The 11,174-nt window shown below is 37.2% G+C and overlaps 2 protein-coding genes across 4 annotated transcripts in view; one reads left to right on the top strand and one right to left on the bottom strand.

The window, feature by feature from the left end:
* The window catches only part of CCDC66 (coiled-coil domain containing 66), a 68,237-nt gene extending 66,725 nt beyond the window's left edge, over positions 1-1,512 (top strand). Inside the window, exon 19 of the mRNA XM_019505001.1 lies at positions 1,098-1,512. Coding sequence (XP_019360546.1) covers positions 1,098-1,181 — 84 coding nt within the window. The 3' untranslated portion in view covers positions 1,182-1,512. The remainder of the gene's footprint in view (positions 1-1,097) is intronic.
* A 1,166-nt stretch (positions 1,513-2,678) lies between these two features.
* The window catches only part of FAM208A (family with sequence similarity 208 member A), a 45,591-nt gene continuing 37,095 nt past the window's right edge, over positions 2,679-11,174 (bottom strand). For 2 of the 3 annotated variants that reach the window (XM_019504999.1, XM_019505000.1), the window contains 7 exons: positions 8,661-9,490; positions 8,170-8,292; positions 5,901-6,060; positions 5,083-5,191; positions 4,737-4,915; positions 4,471-4,632; positions 2,679-3,825 (listed from right to left, as the gene is read on the bottom strand). In XM_019504999.1, the coding sequence (XP_019360544.1) occupies positions 3,272-3,825; positions 4,471-4,632; positions 4,737-4,915; positions 5,083-5,191; positions 5,901-6,060; positions 8,170-8,292; positions 8,661-9,490 (2,117 nt within the window). In that variant the 3' untranslated portion in view covers positions 2,679-3,271. Of the gene's footprint in view, positions 3,826-4,470; positions 4,633-4,736; positions 4,916-5,082; positions 5,192-5,900; positions 6,061-8,169; positions 8,293-8,660; positions 9,614-11,174 lie in introns of all 3 variants that reach the window. The other variant, XM_019504998.1, reaches the window with a different exon arrangement.

The following is an 11,174-nucleotide window of genomic DNA, read 5'->3' as shown; positions in this document are numbered from 1 at the left end:
ACTTGGGTTCCTAAGTTCCGTGGCTCATGCAGGGAATACATATGCCTCTTTTTCTCCCACAGTCTGCCTGCGGCTGAAAGATGGCTGGAGGCATAAGGCAGGGTTGGGGAGATAGTCTGTGCTGGCTCAGCCTGGAAGAGGAGGGTTGTTGTTGGGTTTAAACATCTCCAAGCTGCCTTTTGCTTCTCAGAACTTGAGCTTTTTCTGGGGTTGGTGTAACTTGCCTACAAGGTTCAGGCATGACCAGACAGTGCAGTATGCCAGCTCTGCCTTTGGGCTTTTCTACAGCTGGAACTGACTGCTGAAACAGCAGTACAAAACAGCTTAGCTGTTTAACACATTCCACTCCTGTGCTAAGCTCAGCTCTAAGCTTCAGTCAGCAAAGAAGTTTTTAAAGAAGACTGCACAGCCTTGGCCCTGGAGGCCAGAGTAGAGATGTAATCATTAAAAGACCTACATGGGCTATAATCTCTCTCATCTATTTACGTATGTTACCACTTGTATAGGGAGGCAGGCCACCTCCATTTAAATCATTTTTTTGAAAAGCAGTGGAGTTAAAACTGGCTGTCCAGTGCAGCTATTGGACATTACTCTCTTCCTCAGCTAGGACAAGTTGCAGAATTCTTTATTCCCAGTTTGCTAATGCATACATGGCACCAGCAGAGAATAACTTAGAAATCTTTCAGCTGCAAGTGTAGGTTGATCATATGGCCTGCAACTCTAGGTTTCAACTTCAAAATGATGGACACAATTTTCTTTGAAGTATTCAGGTTTATTTTATTATAAATCCTAAGTTGCATATTACAGACACTTCTGTTAGAATAAGCAGACTTTCCTTACATAATTTTGTATACCCCCGCTCCAGTTCAGACAGTGAATACAGTTAAGAGTGGCAAGATGAGAAAAAGTAAATCTTTTCTTGTAAAAGTCCCCATTCTGGAAGGCAGGAATGTTTGCGTTTTGTTTTTATAGTAATTAAGTGTTTTTAAACTGCTTTAGAACAGCTGTTTTTTAAAGAGGGAATATGATAAGTGATCAGTTACCACTCATCTTGTAGAGGGAGAAGGGCACTCAATTGTACATTTACATTTTTTCAGGGACTTCTACAGAAGCAGAAGGAGTTGGAGACTCGTCTGATTCCAGACATAACTCAAGAAGAAAGCTTTCTGTCGCCATTTTAAGGTACAAGGAAGCACATAAAGACACTTTCATTTTTAAGAAGTGAAACACAGCACTTTACACTTCTTAAATTATGAACTGCAGCTAGGTCCTTTGTAGGTAAGGTCTAGCACCTTACATGAAGTCTGACAGGGTATGGGAGATTTTCGTTCAGTTTTCACATACTTGAATCTAATGTAAATAATTTATTTTTGTTTAGAGCCGTCTTCATGCTATGGCTGAAGATATACGATCATTTAGTAGAAAAAGCAGTACTGTACATGACCTTTTTGTAGGTATTTTAAATTAAACTAGGTATTGTTGGCATACAGAAATAAAAATATTTATAACATTTTTGAATGGTGCCAGTACAATTCTTTACTTCACTCTCAATGCTGCTTTACAGCTTGTGTCTTATTGAGTAATCCAGCTCTGGAAACCAAAATGTGGTTCTGAAGCTGCAAGGTAGACCTTATTTTTTCAAATAAGCCCTTTCAAAAGCAAACAACACAGCTGAGTTGAGTCCTATTCTTAGCAGAGTCCTGCTTAGTTCCCTTTTGTATGTTTTTTTGGATTTGTAGATACCCAGCTGAAATCAGCCAAATAGGACTGCAAATTGATTTTAGATTTTTCCTTTAAATCTGATAAATTTCACTTTCAGTAATCTGTTCAAGGGAAACAGCTTTTCTGTGCACCCTGGGGGTGGAGGGGAATGACATCCCTAAATTCATGATAGTGTATTGCCCATCATTTTTTTTTTCCAGAATTCCAGCAAGGGGGCAGTATTTTGTACATACCTCAGCAATGAGGTTTACCTTGCAAGAGACTGTGTTCTTGTAGGTGGGTTGAATTCTAAAATGAATTAATGTATGCTTAAAAAAAATCATCCAATTATACAGGTAGGAATCACATGCACCCACCCACCAATGCCATCTTCGGTCGACCTGTTGACAGTATCAAACTCACTGTCTTTTTCTGGGCAAGAAGCCTATTACATTAATAGTTTCCCCACTTAGTGGCTTATTTCCATCCTAGTTTTATCAAAATAGTTTTATACTTTTAATATTTATTGCAAAAAATGTTTTATAGTAAAAGGAGTCTTTTTTCAGTTAAATTTAAAAAATGGGCATCTAAAAAGAAGAAAACAACTTGCTTGAATGTTACCTTAAATTTATTTTTCTCTTTTATCTGCTGCGGTTGGCAAGTGCCTCATTAGTTTTTACCATTTTTTTCAAATCACATTTTGTCTGTCAAACAGTTTGTCCCGGTTGCTATACAGCCACCCACCAACAATAGGCAACATTGTACTGTATCAGAGAAATGACTACGCAGTCTGAAAGCCTTAAATAAATGCTAGTGAAAGATATACAGTTTAAATTCTTGATGCAGCTGTGATAAGCCAGGATTCTAAATATTAAGTTAGATGCACACACAACTGGTGTTACTGAAATATGTTTTGCAGCATCAACTTCCCATAGTTTGAAAACAGTATAACACAAAAAAGCAAACTTTCTATCAAATCCCTTGTGCATGAAGAGTTTATTTCTCAAAATGGAACTGCACCATTGTTTACTCTAATTGAGGTATTTTGCCAAAAATCCAGTATAATGTCATTAAAATAACTACACTGCCTTATAGCTATGTAAAAACATTTGTACAAAATTTGTGTCAGATGTCAAATAAATACATAACAGTTTTGATCTTCATGAAAAGAAGAGTGGCTTGAAGAGTGTATTACAGTTTACTTAAAAAAAAAAAATGAAGCTTGCTGTTTCACATACCTTAGGCAAACATTCAGTTTTACATTAAAACAGACTTCAAACTGAAGTCCAAGTACAGGTCAATACAAATGTAAAAAAACTTAAAAGTGCCAACAAACAAGATAATTCAAGTACAATAAATGTTAAAAATATATATATATTTATTTCAAATTTCAGATGCTTTAATTGGTACAGGCCATCATTTAAATAAGACAGGAAAACATTTGAGAGAGAGGACAAGAACATTTTGTTCAGAGAATAAAATAGAAATTGTTAATTCACTTTTTTTTTTTTTTAAGAAACAGAAAAGAGTCCACAACAACCTATACAAAAAGTTTTAGTTGTGTTTATTTCTATTTTGAATATGGCCTGGAAGAATCACAATTTACATCCCAATTGCTAGGAGATGAAGTCTTGTCTGTATCCATGTTCTGACTGTAAGCAGAAAGAAAGTAATTCCCACCTTCTTGGTTTTGACTTGTGGAAATTGGGTATGTTGTTCCCAGAAAAGTCTGATGAGTGAGAACATTAAAATGACTGAACTGATGGGACATGCTTAGCTGTCTACTGTAAACTTGAAAATTGTTGAAAGGAACTTGTTCTATTGAACTGTTTTTTTCTCCTTCTGTCGAGCACGTTGTAGAAACTGGAGTAATTGGCTGCATGTCACCCAAATCAGTTTTAGAAGTCTTTTCCACCAAACCAGTTTGTCCTTCAGAAGATAGCTGCTCATCAGTTAGAGAGGGTTTTTTTGTATCTGTTCCAGATGGGCACCTGGCCTCTGTATGCAGACCTTCTGAATGTGAATCATACTTAGAGGCATCGCTGCAGATTTCTATTTGTGATGTTTCATCCCCTGAATCCAAAGACATGTCCTCCTCATCCTTTTCATCACTCTCTACAAGAGCTACATTGAAAAAAAAAAAGTCCTATTCTATTGAAACATTTTCTTAAAAGAAGCTATACACTACTCACAGAGTGTTATGTTTCAGGTCTGTCAGTCCAATATCACTTAAGGCTTGGTCTTCTGTCACTCTTGTCACTCAACACACATACTTAACCCTTTGCATGAGTGTCCAGATACGCCGATGCTAAAAGCTTCTGCACATTGCGTTCATGCTTAGCATTGGGAAATCCCAACTCCCAGCTCCAAAGGGGTTAATGTCAAAACAGCATCTAAAGTTATACAGTAGGTCAGTATTTGATAAGACAGTTACAGAGTACAGTTACTGACACGCAAGTTTATTTGGCTATTGTTTCCCAGTCTGTCATTAAGCTTATTCTTCCTTCAGAATAGCAGGGTATGTCATTTTGGCTTGTATATTATTCTTTTTTATCATGGATCTGTATTAGCCTGTAATTCTGTACTCAATACCTGATAGCACTCCATCCCAGCCACTTTTTACAAGTGCTCAAGAAAGAACCAGCTTGAGAGTTGGGGTTTCCTCATAATCTAGTGTTTGTTTACTAAGAATAGAATCACACTGTACTCAAGGATCTCACCCTATTTTTTAATGAGCTCTTAGAGAGTGTAAAATGTGCTGAAAATTACCTGATTGTCTTTCGTGAACACCAGGTGGTGGAGGAAGGCTGTTTTCTTCAGTAATTGAATTGTGGTACCCAACAAGACTTCTAAAGTTTTGCATGAAGTCATCAACTGCAGCAACTACTATTCCGTTATCAGCATAACTGGAAAATGTTTTGACATTCTTTTCTAAATCACAAAAACAGAAAGGAGGAACATGTAACAACACACACTGATCTCCACCGTGGTGGGGAGGTAGGAGGCAGAAAGAAAGCCACAATTTCTACTTTTACCTGTTAAGAAGACAACATGTCTTTGCTGAATATTCTGAGCCTGAAGCCTGATAAGACAGTCTAATTCTGGAGCATTTCGAGTTTGGGAGTCACAATTATGATAGGACAGAATCTCGACCAGGTGCTTCTTTTGATAAATATTCAGAAATCTCAGCAGTTCCAGGGCATTAGTATTCATTCTGAAAAAAATGAATCCATTCCATTTCAAAAGAGGATTTGATATTTGCATTTAGGTCAAGAAACAATTTACAAGTTCCATATCATGTAGGGTATTTCATTAAGTTACTTGGTTTGTGAACACTAGTTTAAGTTTCATCACTGGGGCACTCAGAGGAGGGCTACTTACCTCCCAAGCTCCTTAAGTTTTTTTTGTATTTTACAGTGAACTTTCCACTGCCATTTCCCATCTGGGGTATTGAGATCCTCAAGGAATTTTAGGAAGTGTTCAAGTTTATCTGTTTTGGAAACAATCAAAAACATTTTTTTGTAAACAATTTTAAAGACATTTTAAACTGCTATAAAACACTTATTTTTCTTCAATTATAGGTATCTCTAAACATTAGTTCTGAAAAGTACTAGTCATGCTTAATTTCATTTTTGTATCCTAACAGGTTAGTCAAACTACACACCAAACTGAGCCTTGTCCTGAGGTTTGTCTCCCTACTAACAGCAGAATTTGGTTGCAGGTGATCTATATTATTTAAAAAGATCTATTAAAAACTGACATCAAAGGTTTGAGGAGAGTAAGAATTTTGCCATCTTAACAAGCTATGGTTATAAAATGTTATAAGACTGACTGGTGTCTTCTTAGGATCAGTCATCATATAAAGAACCTTAATTTTCTAGGTAGCTGAGCAATCTAACCCAGTTTGGGAAAAATGATTGGACTAAATAGTTTAATTGGTAACTTATTTATAAATTGGTGGACCATTATCTCTGGAAAAAAGGGCTGAAGAAGTGGCTGACAGACTGAAGTGACTGTTTCCAAACAATCGTGCTATGTAACTGCCAGCAGCTTGCAGTGCCATTCTCCTGTTAGGACATTATTCTCATGTCCTGTCAATATGACACCTTTCCCAGAGAGAATATTATGTGAAAGTTATTTAAGAAACAAAGATCAGTGTTCATATTTCTTTAAAATTCATGATTTCCTTTAAAACTTACCAACGGTGAGAGACTCTGGATTAAGAACAGATTCGTCTGATACAATAAAACCACCAGAAACAAACAATTCATTGTAAGTATGGTTTTTCACATCATCCAAGCTATCAACCCCAGCAAAACTGACACATGACAGCCTCTTCAAAGTTACCAAACCAGGAATCTGTTTAAAAAGAGAAACAGTCAGAATTCAAGATGCACCAGTAAGGGAAAAGTGGATGACTGTTTTACATGACAGTACAAATTCAGGATTAGCAAGTTTACTTCCCCAATTCCTAGCATAACACCACTCTAGAGTTTAAGACAGACTTTTTTTTTTGTAAGCAATTCACTTAAGTCTTTTATGGGAGTGGGTGTTACTCAGTTGCAGTAAAAAGAGAGACATAATGGAGGTAGGGGAATTGGAAATAATAGGTTAATTTTCTACTAAAAGTTTATCACTGTTCAATAAAAAGTTTTTACAGTAATCACCATAGTTGAAGTGCCAACAGCTCACTTCATCCATGTCCAGTGCACAACAAGAAAAATGCAGGACAACATAGCATCAAGATATACAAGTATAAAGGGACATGCCTTGACAAAGCTGCTGAGAAAGTTTGTGCTGGTTCCCACCATGTCCAAGTATAAATAAGACTAGTAAATAAATCCTCTCGCATCTATATTTCCAGCCAAAAGAAGCCAAATGAAAATGGAATTAAAGTTGATAGGGTCCTCAGAGAGCCTAAACAGAGTTCTATAGCGACACCAGGAAATAATTACATAATTAAGATATTACAGTGTTCCTGGTTGCAGATTGTTCCAGTGTTCCTGGAAGTAATTTTAAAAAGGTAAAACTGGTTTTTTTCCCCCCTCTTCCTTTCGACAACCCACTGCATCAGTATAGCAATTTAGGGAGGCCTGGCTACAGTGAATTTGTATTTCTATTGTAATCTGTATTACTTTTACCCTAATTTTGAATCTCCTGCATTTATAAATCTGTCTGCTTGGAAAATTAAAATATTCCTATTAACACACTTTAATCAGAAATCTCACAATCTTGTCTGTTTTAATAGTTTATACAAGGCAACTTTATAAATGAAAAATATCTTGCAGAAACCCAGAGATAAATTCTACTATGGGAAGCTTTTAATTTAAGCATCACTCTTAACTTTAAGTGAAAGTTTATGGCTTGATACATGGGAACACACTGGCTACTTCATGCTACTCTACCACAGTGCAAGCAGTAAAACTACTTGCCAATGTATTCCTCCAACTGCTAACCCAGAATTCCCCATCTCCTGCATCTCTTCACACATGCCTGTGCACACACTTTCCACCCTTACACACCTCCAGGAACCCTTTTTTACCACACTGTTGGACTAGATGCATTCAACAGACTAACTTTTAAATAAAATATTCTGGATTAAATTTTAAGTATTGGCCATTTTCCATGAAAGAAAGGTCCTCTGTTAAGAGCAGTTTATGCAAAAGTCTAAGATACTTTTGCAAAATGGCTGTCCTTTCTTTACAACAGGGCTAAGACTAGAGTTGTCTTCAGTTGACACATCCTTTGACAAAGTGGCTGTTAATCTCACTAAAAGTAATGAGTTAAGTTCATCTATTTTTTGTATATCTGTGATGTAACAATGGGAGGGAGAAGCCCTCTCAAATTGCCCATGTGACGGCAGTAAAAGGAACAGATTCCAGCCATTTTGAAAATGCAGGTCTACATGCAATTCTTTCTTGAAGAACAACTGTCAGCAAGAAGAAAAAACCCTTTCAGTTTCGAACAGGAAATTATCACCATTACTCCTTAAACCCTTCTAACATACAATTCTGAACATTTCAGTGAATTGGAGGGAAATTTGGCATAGCTATTCATTAAGAACAGAAGCCTATGAAATTAAGAAATCTAACTTGGTGATACTTACTATGTTAGTTAATAAAAAAAAATAAAAAAAAAAATGTAGTGTACCAGTTAAAAGTTATTCCTGAATTCATAAAATTCATTCGGTACTTAAAGTAGTCAATCCCTTTTGGACCAACCACACGATTCAACCTTGAACAAGAGACTAGAGGCGGCAGGGGAGAGAGGGAAAAAAACTGTAGAACTGTGTAGTCATTACATGTAGTGCAAGAAAGAGAGTTAAAAGACAGGCTTAACCCATTTTTACAAAGGGTGCTAGTGAAATGCATCACTGAAATATGAGAGTAGACTAGCTCAAATTGAGTAAACCCACTATGTTTATCTGTTACATTCAATGGTACCAAGTTTTTACTTTTTGTAATATACCTTATGGATGAGGCTGGCAATATCTTCATTTTGAATAATTATCAGAAGTTTATCTAAATCAGCTCTTCTTTTCAAGAACAATTCTGGATGGCTCTCTGTATTACCTAATTTTGTAAGGTATTCCTACCCCACAGAAAAAAAATGAAAAAACAATAGTTAAAAATCAACACAATCCCACTGTAATACTGTTTAAGATGACAAGAAACAGGAATCCTCTGGAATAGTCAGCTTCACTCTCCAGCTGGGAATAAGTTCATATTCAACCTTCACCTGAACCAGTATGCCCCAAGACAACTCAATGGGAACATGGCACAGGAGGACCTATTTTCACCTGTCACTGAACCTTCAGTTTCAAAGCACAACAACTGCATCTACATCACATTTAAAATTTATTTACCAGACAGACGTATTCATTCTATGAATGACCCCATTTATACTCATAAAATGTAGAAAAAAAAGTTACAAGATAAACCCCATCAACCTTAAGTTACCTTTATTTCTTTACAGAGTGTACTTTCTTCTTCTTCATGAATGTAAAATTTCACAGTGTTTTTCTGTACATCCTTTATTATTTTGACTAAGCTGCTGAACACTTCAGGTTTTAATTGGCTTATAAAGTCAGAGAGTGCTGGCTGGCCTGAAATGTTTAAATTGTCTGGAGACCTTTGAGTCTTTGCCGGTGGTTCCAGTGGATCAACACTGGAAGTGTTCTGATCAGAGGCTGAAATATCCTCTACTTTGGCATTCACACGAACCTTTTCTTTTGCTAAGACCAAGCTCGTTAATGGATGCTGCTCATTAGAATTGGGATCTTCCACCATATTGTTACATTGTCTCTCTGGTAACAGTGCAGTGGCAAAGTCACTTGAAGCAGCTGGAGCTTGTTCTGTTGGAGGATTTGATGCAGTATCAGTGGCCCCATCCCCTCCTGGTTCAGGACTAGAATTAACTGGCGGAGTATGCTGGCCAAGTGAAGATGACAAAGCAACAACATTGTTCAGCTTTTCACTCAGTTTTTCTATATATTCCTGGACAGGGATTTCTGAAGCTGGTAAACATATATATTCAGACAGTCTCATTAACCGTTCATGGGCTGAAAAGACTGGCGTAGATATTCCACTAACATATGCAATATTTTTTTGTTGCAAAATTTCCTGAATCTTTCTTGCAAATAGACTGTATTCTTCTAATAACGTTGTCTCTATTATTCCGCTTATGGAGTGCTTAGGTGGAAAAGGATGATCTGTTAGCGCACATTTATCTTCAAGTTTCGCCACTTGCCTTGTGTACAGTCCATCTTCTGCTGTCCCTTTTTGCGTGTCTGAAAATGGAGAGTATGGAAACTGGTAATCAGAACTTCTCTGTCTATTTATTACCCGGGGGTCATTAGGAAAGGCATCCTTTGGTGGTAAATACACCAGTTGTTCTTCTGGTGATTTCAGACCTATACAGGAAGAGTTAATCATTATAATCTAATCTCTGAAAAGTCAACAAGAATACACAACTGAAGTCTGCAACAAGTTTTAAAACAGCATCAACTTCTGCCTAACACTCAGCCATGCACTAAATGTGTATTGCTAGCAGAGAAACGTGAACAGCTTATACGTTCTTTAAATTGAATGGAAAGACAATAACGTTTTAGGATTTAACTCTTATTAAAGGTTAAAACCAGCAATTAGCTTTGGTGGATATGACAATATCTGATGGCGCATCACTGTACAATAAGTAGTACCTTAACCCTCAAACGATTTATGCAGAAGAAAATAGGTGAGCAACCAGTAAAATCATTCAGACATTTGCTTCCTCTCTAGTTTCTAAACGGAATTCTTCAAACTTCTAGAAAGTGCATTTAGTTCCACTGTACAGTTCAGAAAGATGCAAGGTAACCTGCAAGATGCGTTGATGCGATCCATTGCTCAAAAAAATTTTGGAACACTGCAGGAGGGGTTTTAAGGTCTGTACATGCAAGTGATCTCTTACAGTTTTGCAAATACATAAAATTATGAAAGTCTTCACATTAGGGAGTCAGTTGCTAGCATTACCCTACCAATCTGGCTGTTCAAGACATTTCTAAATTAAACAGCAGTAGTAAACAGAAGATCTGTTTATCCATGGAAGATGCAAAGTGCAAAAGCAACACAATTTTTAGACTTTTAATTTAATCACCATTCATATACAATACTGTCCATCTGTCAAATCTATTACAGGTTTTGTTATGTAAACATGCTACTGTATGAACAACTTCATGTAAACTGGACGAGACTGGAAGATGAAAGTCTCTAAACATTCCTTTTAGTACCAAGTAGAACCCGTTCAGACAAAAGCCAAACAGCACCAAAATAAGATTTACAATTTTAAAAAAAAATATAAGTTCCAATCTGTTTTACATCTATACAAGATATGCCAGACAATCGATTTGCACAGGTGTCAATGAGGGTCTAAAACAGGGGCGGGCAATTATTTCAGTGGGAGGGCCGCTTAACAAGTTGTTGAGGGCTGGATGCATAGCCCCACCCCTTGAGTTGCCCCACCCCCTGGTCACCATCTTGGAGCCAGAAGTCCCCACCCCTAACTCCTGACCTTCACCACTAGAAGTCCCTCCCCTTGCCCCCCCAGAAGTACTGCGGGGGGGAGGGGAGGGAAAGAGTGGTTGCCATCTTAGAACCGGGGGGAAAAAAAACAAAACAAATCATGCACTAAGAGTCAAACACCTACCATAAAAATGGGCAAAATATGGCTATTCTATCTGGCCTGTGGGGCCCCTAAAAAATTTAGAAAATCAATATGCATCTGCCCCTGGCTGCCTATCATACGGCCCTCCACCTGCACTAATTGCCTTGATGGTTTGCCAAAACTCAGTAAGCAGCCCTCCACCTGAAATAACTGCCCGCCCCTGTACTATAACATACTTTAATTTTATGACAAAGATATTTTTGTCATTTGTGTTACCATATATAGAGATGATTGCGTAAGTCAAAACAAATTCTTAATCTTGTATATTGTGG

The sequence above is a fragment of the Gavialis gangeticus genome, unplaced genomic scaffold (assembly GCF_001723915.1).
Source record: "Gavialis gangeticus isolate Ggan-Ray unplaced genomic scaffold, GavGan_comp1, whole genome shotgun sequence".
Lineage (NCBI taxonomy): Eukaryota > Metazoa > Chordata > Crocodylia > Gavialidae > Gavialis > Gavialis gangeticus.
This window is presented reverse-complemented; position numbering and strand designations above follow the sequence as displayed.